Source organism: Ammospiza nelsoni, chromosome 2 (assembly GCF_027579445.1).
Source record: "Ammospiza nelsoni isolate bAmmNel1 chromosome 2, bAmmNel1.pri, whole genome shotgun sequence".
NCBI lineage: Eukaryota > Metazoa > Chordata > Aves > Passeriformes > Passerellidae > Ammospiza > Ammospiza nelsoni.
The window spans coordinates 15311624-15337223 of record NC_080634.1 but is presented as its reverse complement, the minus strand read 5'-3'; the positions used below and the strand labels follow the sequence as shown (position 1 = coordinate 15337223).

Sequence of the window (25600 nt, the reverse complement as noted above, 5' to 3'; positions counted from 1 at the left end):
GTGAAACTCAGCCAGCACTGATAGATTTCTTCCATGGTTCACAGGACAGACCCAGCCCAAAAACAAGTTAAAACCTCCCTTGTTACTAGAAAAGCCCACATGAACTTTATTCAATAGCTCACTGTGAGCTATTGAATATAGCACTTTACAGTAGTAGAAGTCTGGGGGCTCTGACAAGAACAATCAAAGAGTGGTTTGAATTGGAAGTGATCTTAAAGCTCATCTCATTCCAACTCCCCTGCCATGGGGCAGGGACACCTTCCACTAAACCATGGTGCTGGCCTGGAACACTTCAAGGATGAGGCAGCAAGAGCTTCTTTGGGCAGCCTGTGCCAGGGTCTCACCACCCTCACAAGGAAGAATTTCTCCCCAATATCCAATCTAAATATCTTCTTTAAGTTTATTGCCTATTTATAGAAGTTATTATTTGGCCCTTGTCCTATCACTAAGCACTCTGTATAGAAAGTCAATCTTTTTTATGAAGCTCCCTTTTAAGTACTGGAAGGGGCTGGAAGGATTTCTTCACCTGAGGACCAGAGATGCAATCCAGCATTTTCTGTTCTAGGCAGCAACAAAACCCAAAGAAATCTGCTGTAAGGGGCAGTAGGCCATGTGCTTTCTGTATCTGCTTAGTGGAGATCCACAGATGGAGGCTGCCTCAGCTCCTTGTACACTCCCAAGCAAAACTCCAACTTTAAACCACAAAGATTTGCTTGAAGTATTCTGGCTGCCCCATGCAGGGAGCATGCAGATGGTAGAACAGAATAACTAAGCTTGAAAAAAGACTTTTGAAGATCAAGTCCAATCCTTAACCTAACTCTTCCAGGTCTACCACTACACACTTCCAGAGATGGTGATTTTGGTGTGAGTCTGCTTTTGTAGAGACAAACCATTTTTCCCTGTAGGAGAAAAGGCACAACTGCAATCATACAAATTACTGCCACAAACCCTGCAACACTGAAGGGACCAAAGCAGCCCACTATTTTTGGCCAAGTTTATTTCTAGAAATTTGTACAAAAATTGATACTCTGTAATACAATAATCTATCAAATATGACAGATGAACATTTGTCTTTCGAGGCAAGATTCCAGGAATGTGAAGTACCATCCTCTTGCATGGAAGAAAGGCACATTTTAGAGCTCAAGATACACTCAACTGAACAGTTCAAAAGGCAGGTCAGACATGCAAGTAGTGCAGCATTTCGGGTTTATACATAAACAATTTGTACTCCCAAGAAATCTCACTACAAGCAGCATTAACATCCACATAAACATTTTATAAATACTTTTTAAAGTAGCTCACTTTAGATCCTATGTGTGCAAAGGCTACTCCTTTACATTCACTGGATGGAGTAATTGGAAGCCATCTTCAGGCCAGAAGTAACTCCTAGATTTCCCCAAATACTTCTGGGATCCAAAGCACTTGCATCAACAGCCCCACTGCATTTTCCTCCTAAGGGCTACCCTAAAAGTCTGCAACACCAGGGCTACATGACTGCACCATCCCACTGCTCCTACAGCTTATCCTTGGAGTTCTGTGGCTATGAAGAAGCCTCATATTTCCAGCTACAAGCCTCTGTGCAAGCAGCACCTGGGACATACCTGCCTCTGAACTGACATCTTAAATACAGTGGTGAATTTACAGCCACAAAATCATCCACTGCACTATGGATCAAGCTTCACCTGACTCTCTCTGCACCATCCAGCACAGATGCCACACCAGGGGGGTTGGCAGCCCAACTGTACTTCCAGAAAGGGCTTTTCCAAAGCAGAAATACCCTTGTACTACGTGAGCATGTCTCAACAGGGCTCTTGTGCAACACACCTGTAAAACTGCCACACTGCTCAAATCAACCTGCTGCTTTTTAGATTGAAAACCAGATGAATCCTACTCTCCCAAAACTGCTTGTGCTAGTGGGTACAGTAGCTGTAGGAATTTTTCTAATTCATTGCTGGTGATCCAACAGCATTATACAGCAGATTACAAAGGCAATCATTTATCCAAATCCTCACAGCAATGGGGAGTTGTGCCTTTTTTTTTTTTTTTTTATAAAAAGATGTTTTAATGGGATTTCTCTAAAGCAAAGCCTTTATTATTTTTAAGTGGTTTAGCAATACTTTAAACACTTGCTTTGAAGAATACAGACACCCACACAGGCTTTCAAGTACACAGTGACAACTTGGACTCCTGGAAAGATGTGTTGGTTCTGAGAGGAGGACGTGCTGCTGAGCCAGTGCCTTCAGTTGACTTCCAAGACCTCAGTCTCCGGCAGGCCAAATCTGCTCTTGAATTTGTCAAAGAGTTTGATCAGGGAGTCCACGTACATGCTATGGTAGAAGTCCACATCCTGCTGGGATGGATTATCAATTTTGGGGATGGTGATGGGCTCTCCAACTGATAAAAAAAGGGACAAATCCATATTAGTTTAAGTGTTCCTACAACCCAAGTTATTTGTCCTCTATGGACACAGCTATCCATTCTGGCACAGCACAGTTTGCCATCACAGCAGAGGTTGGCCTGATTCCCCACAGTTTTACCAGGCTCTGAAGCACAACTGTCCCACAAGGACACACACCAAATCTGCAGCAATACCAGATCTGCTTTAGCTGCACAAATGCATCTACTGTTCAAAGTGGCTAGGAAGTCCCCCTTCTGTTTACAGCAGAGTGATAAATCCCTCCTCAATTAACATGAGCCAAGAGTCAGTTCTTAGGCATTCCCCTAAACACACCACAAAAGCAAAGCTGACCTTTTCCCCCTCCTCCCTTAAAGCCCTGCTGCTTTGGTTTAGAAGACTCAAATGCAAGATTTAGGGCTGGCTTTAAACACTCAGCTGTCAGACATCCATCCCACTGGAATATGGGGGGGCAGGCTGCTTCTGACTTTAGCTATGCAAGGCCAAAGAAAGTAGAGCTACAGCCTTTTCCCCCCAAAAAGAGCTCTCTTGCAAAGTTGCCTGGAAGCAGAACATTGATTGAAGGCTTGTAACCTCTGGAAACTCTCCTAAGCTCATTCTCAGTTTTGCTGGAAAGTTTTTATACAGGAGAGAAAGCCGTTTTATAGTCAAGACTCCAAAACCAAACTACAGCAGGTGTACAGCACAGACTCAAGTATTCTGCTACCTAGAGAGGCACACAGCATGTTTATACCAAAACCTTACCAACAGTAGTGATGGGCTTGGAGTAGGGTAACAAGCCCCAGGTGTTGGAGGAGAAGAGGCCACGGCCATGAAAGATGCATGGAGCAAAGCCAATGTGCTTCTGGAACTTCTTCTGAACCCATCTTCCCCAGGAACCCTCTTCAAAGATCACCTGCTTGTACACTTCATTTTCCCCAAAGGAGTAGACAGGAACCAAGTCCGCTCTAGAAAGACAGAAAAATTCAGAACCCCACCCCCAGGACTGCAGCTCACATGACAGCCCCACACTTGCTGCTGTGTGTTCTGCCAGGCCGCACTGGTGCCACTGCCCAGAGCTGTCTTAGCAGCACAAGGTACTGACATAACAGATATACTTTGAAAGCACACCAGAGAATTGTACTGACAATGGGCCTGTGGAACATTGTGCAGTCAGGCATGGGACATGCTTCCATATATACTCAACTCCTATTTTTAATGGCCATCTCTTTTCAGGCAGATGGGGATCAGGGGAACTGCACAGGTCATCACTCCATACTGGCACTGCCTCTCCTTGCTGTGGAAGCCTCCAGCTGTCCCAGGGATCCCCCTAGCCCTGCACCTTGCTCAGGGGCAGAAGGCAAAGGACACTCATGTCTGATGCACTGGGAAAACACCCACAGAATCCCTCCAAGGTATCAGCTGCTTCAGGGAACAGAATCACAGAATGGTTTGAGAAGGAGGGGACCTTTAAAGGCCATCTAGTCCTGTACCCATGTATTGAACAGGGACATCTTCACCTAGACCAGGTTGTTGAAATAAAAGCACCATCCCCATGGCAGCAGTCCTGCTCCAGCCCTGAGGCTGCCCTTACCCATGCCGAAGAGCCAGTTTCACAAATCCCTTCCTGTTCTTCAGTGTCACAGAGTTCTTCCCTGGGGTGCAGTTCAGGGACTCTGCTGCCCCTCCGACCACGATGACGATGGCATTGCCGCTGCCATTCTTGGACAGGATGTAGTCTATGCTGTCACGGTTCACAGGACATATACCTGCAGTCAGGACACAGACACAAGGCAATGAGATTGGCTGGGACTTCAAGATCTTCTCATACTTACAGCACAAAGTTTGTGCCTCAATTGCAAGTGAACTGTCCCACCTCCCTCTGGTCAGAGCAGACAGTGTTAGCAGGGAACCTATTCCTCAACTAATCAAGCAGTTCACAGACATTAGACTTGGTCGTAAACTCCACAGACCTCAGCTCTCAAAAATTTTCCTTTATCAAAAGACTTGAGCAAGGATTTTCTGTATCTAGTGATATCAAAGGCATTGGTGTCAGACATCCTCTCTCCATGTAAACTCTACAGTAGGATTTGGTTTACCTTCAGAAAGGAAGAAAGCAGTTGTATTATTTTGATGGATGGGAGTCTGATATTGACCAATTCCTCAGCAAAATCAGGTAGTTGGATAGATGTGGAATAGATTTAGCAATATCAAAAGAATAAATGGACAAGCCTTTAAGACAGATCTGAAATAATATGAAGCTCTTGCAATTTACAGGACAGAGTGTTTATGTAAATCCATGCTCTGAGGAAAGTGTCTGTGAAGGTCTTTCCCTCCATTCCACACTGCAAAGAGCAGGACCTGCCTTCACCTTTAGTAAGCAATCTCTGCCCTAAAGCACCAGTCCCCATGAGACGTGGAGACAAGTGGCAATAGATAAAATTCTGCTCTTCAGCACATTCACACAGTGTATAGGGTTTTCTGGTCAAGCCCTCATGCCTTACAGGGTCCCTGCTGTACCTTAGCCTCTAGCAGGCTGTAAAATTAAGAATTCATACTAGTTGTAAACCAACTGTGTGTATTGGTACAGTGTTATGATTTGTTATAATTTCACCTGGAAATGGTTTATCCACAGAAAAAAGGACTGAGGGAATTATCAGCACTTTCCAAGTGATGTAAAGCCTTTCTATTAGCACCCTTAAGTTCTAGTATAGGAAAGTAAGACAAATTATGGCTTTCAAAAGGTTAACTTCATGACACCTGTAGACTTGCTTAGATCCTAGGAACTGAAGAAGCACAGTTTTGCTCTGGTTTAAGCACAATGCTCAGGGATAGCCAAGCCAGCAATGATGTTGCTAATGCCTACTCCCACATTCCTTCCAAAAAGGAGAAAGCAGCTCTGGCTGGCCACAAGACTTGTCTGCAAGTCATACTGAACAGATTAAAGATATTTTAAAAAAATATAAAAAGGCTGCATGGAAACTTAAGCAACACAACTAAATTTACAGACATGACAGACTGGAAAGCAGATCCTAACTTCTCATGTACTGCTGTCCTGGGAATTCCCAAATTATGGGCTTCACATAACAACTAACATCAGTACAGGAAGAGAAAAACCAGCTTGAGATACATCCTTTCTAGATAGGGACAAACACCTCCTCTGCACCAGATCCAGTTAGTTTTTCTCTCCCTCATTTAAGACAGTAATCTCAGAAATAGTCAATTCTAACAAGTCAGAGTCAGGTACAGCTACTCCTACCATCTTCCCAGCCACGGTATTTACTAAGATATCTGTTTTGAAGTCATTTATCGCTGAATCAGTTCCAGAACCAGCAAACAGGTTACTGGATTGTTCAATTCACAGTCTTTAACACTTTATTGGTATTTTAAACACTGTTTCCTCTGCCCAGTCATAACTTACAAGCCCTCCAGCATTAAATCCTGGATTCCATTAAAACAGACCTATTAGTGTAATTTGGCACACATACATCACTGCATAATTCATGGGATCCATCTACAGGAACACATCCAGGGAAGGGGGTCTGTGAACAGCTGGTATCCTGCAATACTTCAGACTCTTTACCCCTGGCAGGCACCCAGCAGTGCAACTGGGTGGAGACAGCATCCATCACCACCACAAAACACAGATGTGTGACAAGTGATGTGGTGTGAGCCCAGGAGCTGAGCTGGCCTGGCCATGGCTACTCAGTATTTTCAGTCAGTGCAACTTCTTCCTGTACCTTCACACAGGAACTGGGACATAACTTGGTTCCGTGTCTCCACCTGCCATGACCACAGTTGTCAAATGTCTTTACTATGGTTTTGGACAAGAGTATCCTAGAGTTAAGGATGAACACAAGGGAACAGCAGTCCCTACAGCCCAAATCAGGCATATTCACAGAATCACAGAATGGTTTAGGTTGGAAGGGACCTTAAAGATCATCCAGTTCCAACCCTATGCTAGGGACAGGGACACCTTCCACTAGACAGGATTTCTCACATTTATTCACAGCTTCCTCTCGACAATCATATGAAAACAACGTTTGGGTGATGCTACTAGCAGGAAGTGGTTACATGAGCTTCCTACACAGCTTTTCACTTGACAGAGGTGAAGACAGCTCAGAGGCAAGAGCAAAAGCAGAAATGGCACAGTGTGATTGTGCTTACCACCAGACATTAGGTAGTCCCTCAGTATGGGCATCCTGAAGTTCCCAGCCAGGGTAGCAAGGTATGGTCGGATCCCAGGGAATTTCTGGCCCACACCCGTGGCCTCTGTGCTGAAGTTGCAAAAGGCACCCAAGCCCATGATGCCATGTGGATGGTACCCAAAAATGTAATTCCTGGTGGTCAGCAGATTGTGGGTTTTAACCAGCTAGGAAAGAAAAAAGAGCTCAGTTGAAGATGGATATTTTGAGATAGTAAATAAAAGTGGGAGAAGCAAAAAAGAAAAAAAAATCATATCCCTCAGGTTTTGTCTCTCTTCCTATCAGGAAGAACAGCCTAAGAGCTCATGTATAGACTCTCCTGGATTTCAGAGGCTCTGGCAGGAGCAGCCATTTAGAGTTCAGTTTTCCAAGCAGAGGGAGCAAGGTAAACAGACTAATCTCAGACACAAGAAGCTGGCCAGCCAGGTAGGAACAGGGCATGGATTGCTGCAGCCTGGGCCTTTTGCTTCTCTGCTCCTACCTAAAGTATTCTGACACACCTCTTGCCCAAACCAATCAAGTTCTCCAGTCCTGTAGCCACAGCTGCCTCCTTCCAGGCCCTCTCTCAGCACATTAGTGGCTCACATCCCAGCATGAGGCAGAAAGAACATAAACATCACTGTCTCGCAGCAGAAGCTAGTTCAGCTAATGCCTGAAAAAAGAGCCAACCAGTTAATGGGCCTGTTGGCCACCTTCCAAGTGGGAAAATGTGCAGAAGGGTGGTAACCACTGGAAATTATCCCTCCCTTTAAGAGGTTCTGCCCTAGCCTACATGACAAAGGCTCAACAAGACACCTCAAACCATCTCTGATTCCTGCAGGGCACGCACTAGGAGTTGTGATCACATTGTTTCAGGGTGTGCAATATTCCTAACCGTTTGCTCCTCTGTTTGCAGAACACGGACTCTCCACAGCTGTCTTAGCTAGCACAGAACAACCCATTTTCCCTGGTACCACTACTGCCAGAGGGGGCTTTTGTGATGCTATAGGTAGCAGCAGCATCCCATGTATCAGAGCATCTTCCCCAGGCAGCACACCGGACAACACACAGCAGGGCTGCTGCATCATCCTACAAAAATAGAGATCTAATTTAATTTTTTCCATCTGTTAGAAGAGTTGGTGTTGGAAGAAACCTTAATGATCATCCAGTTCCAAACCTCTGTCATAGGCAGAGCACCTTTCTCTAGACCAGGTTGCTCCAAGCCCTGTCCATCCATCCTGGCCTTGAACACTTCACTTCCAGGGATGGGGCAGCCACAGCTCCTGTGGGCAGCCTGTGCCAGGGCCTCGCTACCCTAAGAGTCTATAACCTCCTCCTAATATCTAATCTAAACAGCTCCTCTTTTCAGGCTGCAACAGTGCCACTTTTTGCCAACTGCAACACCCCAGTGTGAGAGTGGTCACAGGGGTTCTTGGATGAGGGAAGAGATGAGAATGCTGACTATGTTCAGAAGGCCTGATTTATTATTTTATGATATATATATATTACATTACAACTATACTAAAAAGAACAGAAAGAATGGTTTCCTCAGAAGGCTAGCTAATAATAAAATAGAATGAATAACAAAAGTCTGTGGCTCAGACAGAGAGTCTAAGCTATCTGGTCTGTGGTTGGCCATTAATTGTAAACATTCAAGATGAGCCAATCACAGATACACCTGATGCATTCCACAGCAGCAGATAACCATTGTTTACATTTTGTTTCTGAGGCCTCAGCTTCTCAGAAAGGAAAAAATCCTAAAAAGGATTTTTAGTGAAAAGGTGTCTGCGACACCCCAGCAGCTCTCGGACCTACAAGCTGAGGCTTTGGCACCCCATCCCTCAAACTATATTTGCAAAGGCCACTCTGCATCAGTTTCCATAGGAAAAAAAAAACTCCACAGATTTCCAAGATGTCACACCAGCATGTGCCACTGCCTTGGACAAGGAGTGTTTATGCAAGCTCTTTCTGTTGGATCACGCTACAGGGAGCTGAAGCACCATTGCAACACCCTAAAGCAGTGTGCCCAGAAACTTGATTCCCTTCTCCCTGTTCTCAGCCTTGTCCTCAGATGAAGCTACAGCTCCTGTGCTATTTAAAACAGTGGCTGTGATACAAGCATGACGCAGCAGCAGATTCTGCAAGGTGACTGGCCCTCCTCATAATTTCCTCTGGCTCTGAGGTCATGTAGAACTGCAGGAAGAAGGCAGAGAGGCTTGTGGTGGCAACAGCTCTGCAGAGCCCATTGCCAATTCTTTCCCCATTTGTAGACGACTTTGCTTTCACTTTCAGGATAGAAGGGCTGTCCCCTTGATCAGTTACAAGAAACAGAGATCACAGACTAAAGACCAAAAACCCATCTCCAGGAAAAAAGTAGTGATATGGTAAGCAACCCCTCCACCTATCAATTCTCACTCAGTTGTAGAGAGACTTTTGTAAGAGGCTATCCAGGGCATGGTGGACCCCACATCCCTGGAGGGAGTTAAAAGCTTTGTGGATGTGGCACCTGGGCACATGGATTAATGGTGGCCTTGGCACTTCTAGCAGAATGGTTGGACTTTATGATCTTGGGGGACTTTTCCAGCCTAGACAATATTCTGACTTTTTGACTACAGGCCTGGTGGATACAGACACAAGGCTTGGCTGCACAAGCAGCAGAAACCCCTTCCTTAAAGCTCCTGTCAGAGCAAGGTAGTGATTTCCAAGCCTCATCTCTCACCTGCACCAAGCACAGCTCCTTTAATAGGAAACACAGCTGAAAGGAGGTTTGTCCTCATCCTTCTGGAGCACGAGGCATCTGCATGCTGAGCTTGGCAGAGCCACACATGGAAGACATGCTGTTCTCCTGCTCCAGCCCCTCCACACATGCAAGGACACCCAGATCCCAGTGCAGCCATTGCTTGGATACCTCACAGGAGCCCCAGCCAAGCTGCAGCCTTATCACTGTGGCTGTCTTCCAGGAGCTCCCCTTAAGGAGCCATAGGGTTGGCAATACCCATGACAATCCATCACCCACAGCACTGCAGGAGCTGGGCAAGGGGTGTGCAGGGATCCAACCAAACAAAGGCAAGGGAGAGTGCTGAGATTTAGCCTCATATTCACACATGTGTGCTTCTCCCCTGTTTGTCCCATGCAGGCTGCCACTGCCCTCTACACCTGCCCCACAGCACAGAGGCTCCCTGAAGGTAAACGTGGAGGGTGCAGGTGAGGTTCAGCCTGTTCTCCTACTGAGAAGTGACAAGAGGACACAGCCTCAAGTAGCACCAAGGGAGGTTCAGATCACATATTATGAAAAATTACCCAAAAGGCACTGGAATAGTTGGATTCAATCTTCAAGGTCTTTTCCAACCTTGGTGATTCTATGTGCTCTTCCACCCAAGTCAAGCCAGGGAACCTAAGACCAACAGACAGACAGGGTCGGGCAGCTCTCTGCAAGCAGAGGTCTTGAATCTGCTAATGCACAAACTCAGCCCAGGGATGGTATGACCTGCCAATACCTCCATCTCTCCCTAAATTTAATCTGGAAGCAGGAGTTTTTGAAGTGGTGTAAACCATGTATTCTAGACTCAAGCAGGAGTGAAGATAGCAAAGTGCACAAGATGGGGCTTTGGAACTAGAATGCATTTAAAGGTCCCTTCCAGCCCAAACCATCCTAGGATTCCATGCCTCTCTTCAGGAGGCTGATCACTCACTGCTGGTTCTTTGAACCCCTCCCCTTGAGATAACACAAGCAAACAGTGTTATCAGGCTGCCCCAAGGAATTGCTGTGGCTGTCACTGAACATCACCACTGTTCTGAACCTCCAGCTGGCTTTTCCTTTAGCCTCCAAGGTCTTGTCCATTTCCACACAGCTCTGTGGAGCCTCGGTGCTCCCAGGATGAGGCAGAGTCAGCACATCCCTGCTGCATCTCAGCTGGACAACCAGTACTGGGAGTGAAGATGAACCTTCACCCCACTGCACTAACACACCTGTTCCCAGCTGCTGTTAGAGACCAAACCTGTTTCTCTGGGAGCAAAGTCCATCCACCTTTCTAATAATGACAGATTTCTTTACACAGAATTAAGCCAGCCTGCAGAAGAAGTAAGCCAGTGCAATAGTGTAAAGAAAATGAGTGTTAATATTTCAGTGCCAGATACAGCTAAAGAACCATATTGCCAGCTTTATTTTTAGCAACAGTGGCACATTCAGTAGTGGAGAAAGAGGACTGCAGAACCACTGCTGCTCAGCACCAGGAGCCAGAAAGCAGGGAAAAAAATCAGTTTTCTGGGTGGGAGCTGAGCAGCACTGACTGGAAGCTTTCAGAGAGCAGAAAACCAGAGCTCATCCTGCAGGATCCAAGCAGCAGGTCCCATGAGCATGTAAGCTTGCAAAACAACCCAAAACCTGCACTTAGCCACATCACACCCTGCAACACAATGGAAGAAATTATCTTCCCTTCCCAGCAGTGCAAGCCAGGACCTGAAGACCCCTCACCAGGCTCCCAGTATTATATATGTCACAAATTCACAAAATGACTTGGGTTGGAAAGGACATTAAAGCTCAGCTTGTTCTAACTCCCTGTCGTGGGCCTTCCACTACACTAGGTTAGGACAGAGCAATCAAACCCTTCTATTTCCATTCTGTAAATCATGTACAATGATTAAGGAGGAGCTTTGCCAGGAAGCAAGCCAAGACACAGAATACAAGATGAATTGAAGAAAAAAAAAAAAAGACACTTTTGGCAGCAATTCCTGCTCTGGCCAGATGCCAACTCTTCCACAGCAGTGAGCAGGTCTCCCTGCACACACCTGAAGTGCTCACAGTCTGACAAAGGTAAGCCAAAGATCTGAAGCCCTGGCTCCCTGGGATCCTGCTGCATGTGGAGATGCTCACATGCACAGGTGACAGCTTGACAGCTTCTTTACCTAAACAAAACCTTTAGGTCATGGCACTGCCAGCACGACATCCTCAGATCAGCATGTGCTTAGGAGGCTGCTGGGATCAAGCATGAGATGGAGATGGTGTGTGCAGATGAGTGTGTGCATGGGATTGAGATTGTGTGTGCAGGTGAGTGTGTGCATGAAATGGAGATGGTGTGTGCAGGTGAGTGTGTGCATGGGATTGAGATGGTGTGTGCAGGTGAGTGTGTGCATGAAATGGAGATGGTGTGTGCAGGTGAGTGTGTGCATGGGATTGAGATGGTGTGTGCAGGTGAGTGTGTGCATGGGATTGAGATGGTGTGTGCAGGTGAGTGTGTGCCTGGGATTGAGATGGTGTGTGCAGGTGAGTGTGTGCATGAAATGGAGATGGTGTGTGCAGGTGAGTGTGTGCCTGGGATTGAGATGGTGTGTGCAGGTGATGTCTGCTCAGTCCAGCCCCATGCACACACCTGCCAGGGCTTGGGCTTCACCTGCACTTCAGGTCCAGGACTCAGTTCACTGGAACATTCCTCAGCCACTTCACATGGTCCTTAGCTTAAAGCACTATTTGCAAGGCCAGCCATTAACCAGCAGACAAACTGAAGTTTCTAGTGCCCTAAAGTAACTTATTATTGTCAGAGCAGCTGCATGAAGTTCCAGGGAATGTGGCCAACTCAGCTCATGCTGAGTAACTGAGACAGATTCAGGATGCTTTCCAAATCCACCTGGTATTACAAAACATGACCTCATATCTCCAGGTAGGGGTACAATAGTCCTGGTGTTTCAGGCTGGGAGGCACTGCTGACTCTAGTGAGACCAGCCTAATCAGCACAAACACTGGAGCAGAGCTGGGTTCTCATGCAGCTGCCTCAATACAGCAAGCCAAATAGGAAGGAATTCTTGTCTGTGAGGCGGTGAGGCCCTGGCACAGGTTGCCCAAAGAAGCTGTGGCTGCCCCATCCCTGGAAGTGTACAAGGCCAGGCTATACAGCCTGATTGAAGCAACCTGGTCTAATAAAAGATGTCCCTGACCATGGCAGAGGGGAGGAAACAAGCTTTAAGGTCCCTTCCAACTGTACTGTGATTCTATGAATTAAATCTGAGCTGAAAGCTGGTACCTGTGCAGGTATGGGTGCAGCTACCACAGCTCTATATGCAGACTTTGCTGGAGGCCAGTCCAGCATTACAAGTGCCACCAGTGTGACTGTCACTGGTGTGATCTGTCCTGGCAGTGCTCAGCAGACACATGGAACAGGACTGTGACAGTGTTCACAGGGAAGAGATGAGAATGTTGACTCTATGGTTTCAGAAGGCTTGATTTATTATTTTATGGTACATATTATATTAAAACTATACTAAAAGAATAGAAGAAAGCTAGCCTTTTGATGAAATCCTAAGAATAGAAAAGGAATGAATAACAAAGGCTTGTGACTGACCGAGACAGTCTGAACCAGCTGACTGTGATTGGCCATTAATAAAAACAACCACATGAGACCAATCACAGATGCACCTGTTGCATTCTACAGCAGCAGATAATCATTGTTTACATTTTGTTCCTGAGGCCTCTCAGCTTCTCAGGAGAAAAAATCCTAAGGAAAGAATATTTCATAAAATGTGTCTGACACAGGATGAGATGCAGCAGAGGACTGTCCTGACAAACCATAAGCCTGGGACACAAACCAAGTCCTTGAGCCATTACACAGATCAGAATCCAGTAAAAATTATTTTTTCAGAGAGAACATTTAAACAAGTGATCCTCTGTAGAACCATCTCCCTCTTGGGCAAGAACAGGTAACTAGTTTAACCCAGGAGTTCCCATGCTCTCAGCAAGCCCAAGGCATTCTGGTTCTTGGTACCATTCTTAATATGAAGAGACATTATTCATTGTTCATGCATCCGTCCCGTAACTGCAGAAAAACACTTCTAGCACCTCTCTGGCCTAAGATCCCTGCAGCAGCTTTTCCCAGCCCTGCAGCCAGCTGGCTGCTCCCTCAAAACACGTGCAGGACTCATCTCCCAGCTGTCAGCACTCCTGTCCTGCCCTTTGCATGTGAAATACCAGTCTGCTCCATAAACCTTGCACAATTCCTCCTCCCCCTCAGCAGCAAAGGAATTACACCCATAAGGGGTTCTCACAAACGGACATGTGAGCTAGCAAGTATTTAAATAAAAACTGCTGCAAAGTTCAGTTTATCTACACCATCTCATCTCTAAACCTACCTAAACAACCCAGCTCTCTGACAAACTTTTAACATCCACAGTGAATCCGACCTGCAGGGCTTGTGCAGAGCATATTTCCATGAAGACAAGGATAAATGTGCATCAAAGGAATGGAATGATGGAACAGCAGAACCAGCGCTACAGGTGACCCTTTGGAACCAAGTCCCCAGCATAACAGAGCCCATTTCAGCAATATCCAAGGCAGCAGTGTTTAGTGCAGCACTAAGGACTTGGTACTAGAACACAGCACATCTGAGACCCATCCTGAACAGCAGAGCCTGCTCAGCTCTCTTGTCAGCCATGAGACCCAGGCTGACTTCCAGCCTGTGCAGGCATAGTGAATTTCTCTGTGTACACTTAGACTTGCCAAGAATTACCTGTTAACAACAGCAAGTTTCATGGTGAACTCGGCAGTGCTGGGTCAATGGTCAGGCTTGCTCTTAAAGGTCTTTTCAAACCTAAATGGTTCTGTGCTTCTCAGAGTACAACAAAAGGCTTGTTCACCAGCAGCACGTTCAGGTACCCCGAGAGTTCAAGTGACTTTGCAAGGGAAGAATCCAGTCTAAGCTGCTTTGGCATCCTGCTGGAACTGGATTCCCTGTTCCTTCCTGAGGCTAGACTATCTTGGGGATAGGTAGCTCAAAAGCTCTATCAAGGTCCCTCCCTCATAGTCAAGCTGAGTAAAACTTGCCAACAACCTTACATAATAGTCCTTTCAGCTGCGTGCCCTTCCAAAGAGGATCGAGTTCCCTCCTAGCCGAATTTGACCCCTGCTCCCTTCCAAGTCATCCAGCTAATTCTGCTGTCCCAGAGCAGCCTGGCAGCCCTGTCCTCTTTCTGCAGCATGTCTGAACCAGTAGGAAAAATACAAGTATGTGGTGAGCAAGTTACAAGCTGCAGAACTGAAGCTATTCCCACTGCTGGAAAACCCACTTCTCCAAAGCAAAAAGATTTGAGGACAAATTTCAGGGCTCCCAGTGAAGTGCTGACTTTGGGTGCACAGAGGTCCCAGATACTCTGGCCCAATACATCCCAGAGCAGAAGTGTTACTGGGAAACAGGCAGAAACTGAGCTAGATGTTATGATTTATGAGAGGGGAACAGTGTTAGGGTCAGGCACTACACAGGACCGCTGCAGCACAGAAGAAACTCACAGGATGATTTGCCTTGGAAGGAACCTTAAAGATCATCCAATTCCATTTCCTTCCCATGGGCAGGGACACTTTGCACTAGACCAGGCTGCTCCAAGCCCCATCCAGCCTGGCTTTGAACACTTTGAGGGATGAGGCACTACCACTTGCTGGGACAACCTGTGCCAGTGTCTCCAGAAGCTGGAGAGATGAACAAGGATTGCACACTGCCTCAAGGAATCTGGTAAAACCACAGCAGCTTCTGGCAATCACATTGCCACCACTGGTAATACATTTCAGATTTTCTAACCACAGCTGCCACAAGCAGCAGTGTGGCAACAGCAACTGAGCCATGTCCTGCTTGCAGTTCAGTGTCATAGACAGACTAGTGCCAGTGGAAGACACTAAAGTAGTTAAACCTCAGGGTACAAAGTTAAATTTTTACTTACTCTTATTGGAAAATAATCCCTGAAGTACCTCCATATAGCCCAGTTTCTCACCCACTGGGATCTTCTTCCCCCTGTTGAAAAAAAGGCATCATGTCTTTAAAGCTCTTTCCACATGGCTGTCCATCAGCAAGCCTAAAGGACTCCAGGGTTTGCTGTCTCACTAGAGGAATCAACACTCTCATTCCTCCCAGTGGGAGACCTGCACCATTCACTGAAATCAATGCACATTCTGGAATACAAGGCACTTCAAACAAATTAAGGCTTGACTGCAAATTCAGGATAGACAACTACAATTCAAACTAGAACCACTCCAATGCAACCTTTGGGAAAGGCCAAAATCTCAGATGGTTTCAGTCACCTTGAAGCAATGGACAACTGTGCTCATCTGGCTATAAAAGCAGTTGCCAAAGCTTACCACTGCTGATTCCCAGAGCTGGCTTCTACAGGTTTGGGATTTTTTTCCTGAAATAAAGTAATCTGCTTTATCTGTAGCAACACTGACTCCACAGAGGAGCTACACCTTGATAATGACATCACAATCTGAACCTTGCAAGAGCTGGACAGGACAAAAAGGTCTTGAATCTTTAGATCTTACTGAAGTAAAGAAAGAACCTATGCCTTATAAATATGTTAGTAAAAGCCAGTAATGGCATAATAGCAGTGAATGGTAATTTTGTGCTTCCCTCAGCACCACTGAGACCTGCAGTCACTGTTCATGCTGAGGGCTGACATTTAAATGCTACACTGAATAATGCCTTTGGTCAGTGATCCAGCCAAGTCCCACTAAAAGAGAAGTCATCCATTACAAGGAAGTGCTTCTTTGTCCAAACATGGAGACAGGGACACTTGAACAACAAGTATCTCTTCTGCAATATTTACCTTTCTTTGGTGTATTCCAGTCAAATACCAGCCAGGCTAAATAGAGAGCAGCAATCGCCCAGCAATCTGTGCACAGTATGTACATGAGGATTAAAGTGCAAGCAATACCTGGAGAGGTGCAAGAAAGAAGAAAACAAAGTTGCAGCAGGTTCTGGTCTCCACTTACACCCCCTGCCTTTTGACTCTTCTATGCTGAAATCTTAGTCCCAGTCTGATGTCATTAATCCTCAAATAAATTGGATTTGGTCAAAAGCCCCTTATGCAGGGCTGAGGCAGCTTCCTCTAGAGATCTGGAAAACCTCAACTTCCCCTTAATGGTGCCTCCAGGCATCTCCTCTATCTCCAGGTAGGGCAGCTGCTTCATCAGACTTGATGAGCATGAGGATTTCTCCATGGCCCACATCAATGGGATTTTCCCCCACAGCTACACACATCTCCCACAGGTTTCACCAGCTCTGTATCAGCCATCCCACCAGGGTGCCAAGGATCCCACCCAAAACTGACACATTTCAGCACAAACTGAACTGGGAAGGTAGAGTGAGACAGATGCTGAGAGCAGCCATTCTCCAGTTTAATCATTAACAATCCAACAGAGCAGAGCAGCCTGAGGTTTCACATAATCCAAGTACCCAGGGATAAACAGGCTTCACTCTTTTACTGGTCTAACACAAACAACTCCTGCTCATCTCTGGTACCTCCTGGAAGCAGACCAAGCCAAGAGGAGAGCATTCCTGTTGCATCCACTTGCATCAGTTACCAGCTGCTTCTAAGAAATCTCTGTGGATATTCCCATGAGCCAGCCAATAAAGGCATTTCCAATTGTTTCAGCCTCATTTGCATGGTAGACACCAACACAAGCTAAACATCAGTCAGTCTTTCCATAGCTCTTATGACTTGCTAGAGCCAGGAAAAGGCATTTATAGTTGAAAATATCAATGTAACTGGTTTACAGTAACCATGTACCCCAGGAACTACACTACACATCTAGTAATTAACACTTACAAAACAAGTAAACATTTTGCATTAAAATTAATCCAGAATTACAGCCAAAACCCCTTTGCTTTAGGTCAAAATGTGTTACCCATGATAAGGAAAGTGAGAACCCATTGCAGCACAGAGATGATTTGGAGCTGTTTCTCTACTTTGGATTTCAATAGCCAGAACAAATCCTGCAGAGCAGAAAGAATGTTCGATCCCGTGCCTAAAGAAAGAAAAATAAAAGAAATAAAGTTACATTTGCACACTGAGCAAAGGAAACAATATTTTTCCTTTGAAACAGAATCACAGAAGGAAGGGTCATCAAGTCCAGCTTATTTTAGTAAGAGGTTTCAGAAAAACGTGCAGTTCGCTTTTACAGCAAGCCTTGCTTAAAAGCTAATATTTTCCATGGAGTTTGGGCATCCTGGAAGAGGAAGGATTGCCATGTGCCAACATCCAGCTTTTTTCAGAACACTGGAGGGGATTAATGAGTAATCATCAGTACCCATCCGAACGAGCCTCTGTTAACCTGACCATAAAAGGGGAGAGGATGTTAACCCATGTTCCTAACACCCACTATCACCTCACACTGGCAGCTCCTCACAGTGGTGTTTGGTAAAAGGGAACCCCATGAGCTCACAGTAAGATAAAGATCAGCTGCCTCACACCACAGGCAAGCAGGCACATGGCTGTGCTGCGAGCTATTCTCCCTTCACAAGGCCTGTTGCACAACTCCCAGGGCTGTTCAAGTAAAGCTCTGTGCTCCAGTCTTCCTAGCACAGCCCAAATGCTGGCTGAACACCTCAACAAACAGCCCTGAGGATCCACAGCTCCATGAGTAACAAACACTATCAGCATTCCCAAAGCAGTAAATAAGAAGGAAGGAGCTGAAAGCCTCTCATGTAGAAGCTTAAGATATTCAAGCAGGGAAAAAACCCCAGAAGTGGGTAAAACACTGAAAACACTTGCTTTCTATATGAAGAACCACCCACTGCAGCTTTTGACAGCATACACAGCCCCCAGAAAGAAGCACTTGCAAGTGGGTTTTCCTTCACTTTTCTTCATTACTTTATTTACAAGCACCATAATAAACTGACCAAAATACAAATCCCTTTATGTGTAATTACATCTTTTCTTTTGTCTTGTTATTAGAACAATGAAAGAAGCTATTACACTGAGCAGGTTCAAGATATTACCTGCTAGTGGTAATAGCATAGCAAGTGTTCACACTCAGTCAAAGTGACTGAAAAAAGCTTCTCTAGGTATAAACAGGCACTATGATTTTTGGTAGTTTCTACAAAGATACTCTCACTGGTGCATCCTTTAAATATGTAAAGCAACTGTTTCTTAGGAAGGAGGGTCAATTTAAATTAGGTAAGGAAGAAGTTTTTTACTGTGAGGGTGGTGAAACACTGGCACAGATTACCCAGAGATGCCTTATCACTGGCAACATTAGGGGGGCAGCCACACCAAAGGCTGCAGTCTAAATTTAGAGCCAGCCACCCAGTTCAGACCCTGGATTCTGCCTAGTCTATGTTACATGAACAATCCCAGTAGTGCATTGGGCATTAATTACTCTAAGCAGACCAACTTTTGGGCTGGGATAGATCATACAACTACAACTGCAAGTGAACTGAAACCTACAGCACTAATCCAGGTTGAAACAACAGCTAGAGCTGGAGGCAGTTCTTTACAAGATAATATAGTGCAGTATTAAGAATGAATCCAGCAAATAGTTTCAGAGGTGAGACAGGAGAATATGTTGAGTTAAACTGTCACTGTGCATTGGTTTTGCCACACTACAGTATCTAAGCAGTCAGATTCAGAAACCTCATGCTGTAAAATCTAGCAGCAAATCCCCAAATTTGGGGTGAGGGATAAACTTCACCCCATTTTTTACAAAGCCAGTTGCCTGTTCAAGGCTAAAATAAAGCTTTGGGTTTAGACTGATTTGTATTCAAAGAAACCTTTATAGCTCACCTCAATCTAATGCCCTTCCATGGGCAGGGATACATTCCACAAGACCAGGTTGTTCAACTCTTTCTGAGGGGCCACAGCTCCAGGTATTTGCTATCCCAAAAACCTTACAAAATTGCATGTGGACAGACTTGATATTGACTGAGGATTACCAGACAAGTTTAAAGAAAGCATTTAGCAATAATAGCGTCACTGGACATATGTCTATGTCCTCCAAAAGAAGCCAAAAGTCTTTATTTGTGACACAATAAAAGCCCAGCCCCATGTAATTTTTTAGTTCCAGCACACGCATTGACACTACCAAACCTCTCTGGCTTCATAAACCAAACACTCCAGCCTTGGATCAGCTAAATCCCTATCCTCTTACCAAAGGGAACAGCTGTTTATCCTTCTAGATGAGAATTTGTACTTCAGCATTTTCTAGATGTTCAAACAAATTGTAGGCATTGCCAGCCCAGTAAATAGACAAGTATTGAGTAGCACAAGTCAACCTGTCAGCTTGTTTTCTGAACCACATAAAACTCACATTCAACTCCTGCAGACAGAGGGAAGGCAGTGGCTTGCCAGACAGCTCTAAGCCCCTGCCCCTGGACAAGTGTCCTGGGTCAGTTATTTGCTGAAAGCAAAGGTATCCTTCAGAGAGAACAATATTCTCCACACCAGGTGTCCTAGATTGCAGGGCAATGTGTGTATTCCATTTGCCATCTGTTAAAGGAGTGGCAGTTTCTTCCGTTAATTGGGCAGTTTATCTCTTCCACAAGCCAATCCTCCCCCTAGGGAGACATCTGCTGTTAATGGGACATCGAGTGTCACCGCATGGCTGATAAAAGTTGTGAGATACTCTGCCCAGAGGGAGGAGCCAAGCATTCTCAATTAGCTATAATCTGAGATTTTGGGATACCAGAACAGCCTTTCCACTGGATTCCCAGAGGAGCAGCTGCCTCTTCCACGGGATCTTCAGAGGAAGACTACACCCCTTCTACAGGATCCCTGCTCCAACACTGACACTCCAGGAGCACTGCAGCCACAGCTCCAATTGGACTGCTACCAACACCCTGACCAACAGGATGTCAGGTTGTATTCTGACTCTGTCAGTGTTGGTTTGTATTACTGCATTGTTTTTTAAATTTTTTTTATTTTCTTCTCTAATAAAGAACTGTTATTCCAACTCCCACATCTTTGCCTGAGAGCCCTCCCTTAATTTCAAATTTATAATTTAGAGGGAGGGGGTTTACATCTCCCATTTCAGGAGCAGCTCCTGTCTTTTCAAACCAAGACACCAGGGAAGTCAGTAGCTACCATGGCCTGAATATTAGCATTTATTTCCCAGTTAAGAAATGAAAGATGCCCAGTAGCAAAGGAAAGGACCATGGGAATGGTCAGTCGAACTGGCAAGTTCATCAGGTCTACCTTTGCACCAAACCTGCAGACTCCAGATTAACCCATTTCATCAACCAGGCATTTACAGACTTTAGTGCCAAGACAATCCTTTCCAGAGTCCTGAGCTTCTCGTTCATCATGTCTGACTGACACCGTGTATTCAACCCCCCAAGGAAAGCATTATCTCCTGCCAGCTTCAGTAGCCAGGAGGCATTTTTGGAAAGACCCTCCATGCTCTGGAGAACCAGACCAGTTACTAGTGACACAGAGCAGTAGAGCTTTCACAAGTCAACAGAAATGGGAGGAAGGGGGGGTTGGCATTCAGCCACAGAAGAATAACCCAACGCTGACACCCGAGTTCAGTCCACCAGAGAAAATACTTCCTCCTAATGGGTCACCTGTGGGCCCACACCAAGCACCTTGCACACATTAAAAACCCAAGGCATTTTCTGTAACTTTCAGGGGACAGATTATCCTTATAACCTACTTTAAAAGGGCCCAGTAGACATAACTATAATTTGTATATTCCTACCCAGTAGACATAACTATAATTTGTATATTCCTATCAGTCTTTCCCCAAGGAAATATCCTGGATCCTGAAGAAACCCAAACCTCCATCTTCAGCCACTGAAGACAGTAGCTGATCCTGTGCTGGCCACACAGCATTGTCCCTGGAGCATTTTCCAGGTTACCTGTCCCAGAACTGGGAAGCCTGACTGGGGAGCCTTAACTAGATGATCATTAAGATCCTTTCTAACCCAAGCTCTGTTGGGATCAGCCTTGGCAAACCATATCTCCACAAGACATACTTTACCAACAGCTTTCCTGGTCTCAGATGAGCTGGTCTCCAGCCCCCACTGCAGCCCATTCCCTGGAGTCCTGATGGGATACTCCCTGCACTAAGCCAGGCACGGCTCTCAAGAACATCCCCTGTCACAATGGAGGGAGTACAACTTCTCAAGGACATTCCCTGTCACAATGGACAGAGTACAGCTTCTCCCTTGCTGCTCATCTGCAGCCTTCCAAGGAAGCTCAGGGGCATTAGCCACCTATCCTGCAACTGGTGATGGGCTCACCACACTTTTATGATTTAGCTCCATTTAACACCAAATGCAGGAGTTGCTACCAAGGAGATCCTGGAAGCAGCAAATGATTCGACCAAGCATTTGATTCCTGCATTACGGACTCAGCATCTGGTGCTGTTCTAGCACAGTTTATTTCAGATAAATTACACAAACAACATTTATCTGGGCAGGGAAGTAGAATCAAAGATCCCAAGAGTGGAAGTAAACAGGATTTCACATGCGGGCACCCAACTGACATGACTTAATTAAATGTCAGCAAAGGAAATTAACTGAGAAGAAGTACAAGTGTTACATATACTTAAAAATACACTGAAACCTTGTTAAACTCAAGCTCCATTTGCCACCTTTTCCAGACAATTAGCATGTTAATTCTTGGCCAATAATTAAACTGCTTCACATGGCTTATTTAGAAGAAAACTGTATTAGATCCATCAAAGCATAAACTGCAAATGGACATTTTGAGCCATATATTTTGCAGAGAAGCTGAAATTGGAATAAAGACAAGAAAAACAGACCAGTACTAGAAAATTCAGGAGGATTCAGCCACCCATGCAGGAGCAGGAGCACCTGGAAAACCCCTTGAGCAACACAAGTTCTTTTGGGTTTACTTGGGTGCCTCAAGCACAAGCATATTCAATATAAAGTAAACAATTTGTTAAGAAAATAATGAGTAAAGAGCACAGAGTATAGCTATCCTGCCTTGTACACAGCTTTAGAACAGTTTGCTCCTGTCCCAGGAAGCTACTCAATTACATTATCTGCAGTACGGTGTGTTTATGATTGGAAATCAACAATATTTTGAACAGGGACATGCAAATAAAAACTTCTACCATCTCTTTTAGAAAGGAGCTGGGATTCTCCAGACCCAGGAAACAAATCTGTCATGATTACTCATGTTAGTTCTGGATTTACTCACAGCACTAAACTCAGCCCTCAGCCTCCACACTCACAGTAGAATGTGTGTTAAAGTGATGTAGCCACAAGACCCCACTGTCCAAGAGCAGCCAACAAGCTTAGATTTAAGTTAGCAACACTGCACAGGTCTGGAGAAAATGACCCATCCTACTATAATTCATCAGTGTCTTCAGAGCGCATGAGGGCTGTGACAGAGGGGTTTCACATCAGCAAGCCCAGACCTTCACCTCCCAAGCAACTTTGTCAAGAGACAACACCTCATGGCAGCCAGCCTGATCCTGTTCTCCCAAAACAGGAGCTCCCAGGCTCCCCAGAGCAGAACTCAAGTCTGGTAACCTCAAATGCAGTGTAAGACTAACTCCAAGGTAAAGCTGAGCAAAATCATCTTCATCCCAAACTTCTTGGTGATGAAGTAACATTAGAAAAGACGCTTCAGCACAGGACAGCCTTTCAAGGTTCCAGCCACACCAGCATCTTTCCTCAGGGGAGAGGGATGAGACAGACCTCCTTGCTGCCCTGCCCAACACAAGGAGGAGACCTCCTGGGCCTCCTATGGCCACAGTGGGCATGAGGAGACCACAACCCCTCCTACCCAACCAGGTGTCTCAGAGCATCATCCAACCTAGGCACTGGTACAAAGACTGCTCGGATTTTTGCAGTTATAAAGGAACATTCCTCTGCATACATACAGGGATGAATATAGAGGCAGATACCTGCACCTTTTTTTTTTTTTTTTTTTGCTTATTTTTAAATAAGATCAGACTTAATTCAGCCAAATTTACCAGCACCAGAGCAAAATCAGATGCCAAGAAAACAGTAAGACTAAAGGACAGTATGAGCCATTCAGATGCTCACCCCAAAGTCAGCCCTCTGCACAAGCATGATACTTGGAAGAAAATATTCAGGGATGTAGGAAAAAAAAAATCTAGTGGGCTTGTTCTGCACATCTTCTGTAGTGAGAGAAGTTGTCCAATATGATCAAGCAGTACAAAAGGTCTCATAAATGAGCCTCCATATCACTTCTGCCAGTTTTGATCTGCAGGGTCCCACACCACTCTCTCCATACCCAATCCAAGCCAGAGCTCCTCTGCGAGGCACCTGGATTCGGCTTTGAAGCCAGTTCTGTGCTTTCCTGCCCAAGCTACAGCACTGGCAAGGGCTTGGTAGATGTTGCAGTCACCAAGGCAACATCCCTTCTCTTCCCAGGCAGAAATAAGTTAAATTAAGCTAAAAAAGCACAAATATCACTGCAAGATCCCCACGAGGTGCCTCAGAGGAAAACTGACCTGAGGAGAGTTAAGGCAGCTTTCCATCAACTAATCAGGATTATCTAGAGATGAGGCCAATCACTGTCCCTAAACCACAGTCCATTTTGAATTATGCATGTGTCCTAGATCCACATTAACATGCCAGTGCCAACAAGGTGGCTGCTGAGGTCTCGGGTCAACCCTACATATTTTATAGGTTTCCTGAATTATTTATTCTCTGCACCTACTCCGCAGTTAACTCTCAATATAATAGTTCAGAGGATGCTAATTCAAAGAACCTCCCTCCACTGAAAAGATAACTTGTCCTCGGTTAGTCATGCAAACAAGCGAAGTTATTTTAAGAAACAGATCTGAACACAGGAAACACATGAAGGTCTTCTCCCCAGTGAGTTCACAACCGAGCCTTCAGATCAATCGAACATCCTGGCTGAGATAAGCACCAGCAGCTCTACACCCAGGACCAGACAAGCCATTGAAAAATCAAGACTTCAGAGGTTAAGTCACCAGGTTCACGTCCCTTCAGCTCTGCTAATGATTTGTTTAGCCAATAAAACATGTCACAGGTCTCTTCATCCCAGGAGGTGTTAGCAGTTTGCTTTTTGAGGGCAAAAAGCCTTTCTTTCACAACACAGAGCAATCACTCAAGTACCCTCCACAAATCGCAAGTTAAATCGCTGTCCAACTGCATTTTCACGCAAAGCTCCTCCGTCTGCAAATCCTGACCTTTCTCCAGACAAGCACCCTTGCAGAAGGCATACAAAACCCTACCTAGCAAAACATTTAGACTTGCTGAATCAATTCCTAGAAGATCCTTTGAGATGCCTTTACAAGCAGGCAAGGTAGCTTCTGGTTTGGGATTTCCTATACTCTCTCCACAGCCTTTAACCAACACGTCCCAGCGTGCAGGGAAGCGCTGGGTGTCTGCGGCAGCTCTGTCCACGATGGGTGCCAGTGGTGACACCCGTTCCGCTTCTCTCAACAGGTCACTCACCAGCTGGAGGGCTGCGACAGCAAACCTGGCAGAACTGGCTACCACCAAACTCCTGCTCAGCACTGAACCTTCACCTCCTCATTAGAAGACGGCAAAAATAGCAACACGTTGCCATTTTCCCCTTGATGTAGGTGTGGGGAACACAGTATTATGAAACACTTGGACTCGCTGAGGAGGCCTTTCCCAAGCTAAATGCAATTCTATGAATAGAGAGTCGAGAATGAACTTTATCCGATAAAGCGACTACACTTCTCTTCCTACGCCGACAAAAGGAAGGGATGGGTGAGGGGAAGACTCGTTCACGAGCAAGTGCCCCACGCCCACATTTTGCAAAGGTGCAAACTCACTGTAATTTGCACCTCGGCAAAATGTACAAGACCCAACTAGAGCCGTTCCCAGCAGCCCCAGGAGAGCACGCCGAGCTGCTAAAACACAGAACCTGCGCAGAGACCTGTAATCCTCAACCAAGGAAAGCTACAGCTCCCTCCCCGCCATTGCACATCGCTCTTCCCGCTCCTTACTCCCCGTGAACAACGTTCCTGCGGCCAAAAAAAAAAAAAAAAAAAAAAAAAAAAAGAAAAATATCGTGTTTCGGTGCTGCTCCCGGCCCAGCCCCTGAAGGACCGGAAAGCTGCTCCGCACCGCAGCATCCCCTCCGGGCAGGAGGCTCATGTCTCGCCCTCCCCCTGTGCCCCGGTACCTCGGAGCACGCCGGAGTAGGCGGCGATGATGGTCTTCATGGTGGGGGGCGCGCTCAGGGCTCGGGCAGGGCCATGGGACGGAGGAGCCCCCCACGCTCCGCAGCCCCGGCGCAGCCAGCGAGCAGGGGAGGCTCTGGCCGCGTATCCATA

At 45.8% G+C, this 25600-nt stretch overlaps 1 protein-coding gene across 1 annotated transcript; it reads right to left on the bottom strand.

The window, feature by feature from the left end:
* Positions 1-980: 980 nt before the first annotated feature.
* DGAT2 (diacylglycerol O-acyltransferase 2) lies at positions 981-25600 on the bottom strand. The gene is made up of 8 exons (XM_059465938.1): positions 25450-25600; positions 17237-17356; positions 16156-16263; positions 15277-15347; positions 6563-6767; positions 3990-4164; positions 3161-3363; positions 981-2394 (listed from the first exon to the last, which is right to left on the bottom strand). Exons 1-8 carry the CDS (start codon positions 25487-25489, stop codon positions 2240-2242), a joined length of 1077 nt encoding a protein of 358 aa, XP_059321921.1. The 5' UTR covers positions 25490-25600; the 3' UTR covers positions 981-2239.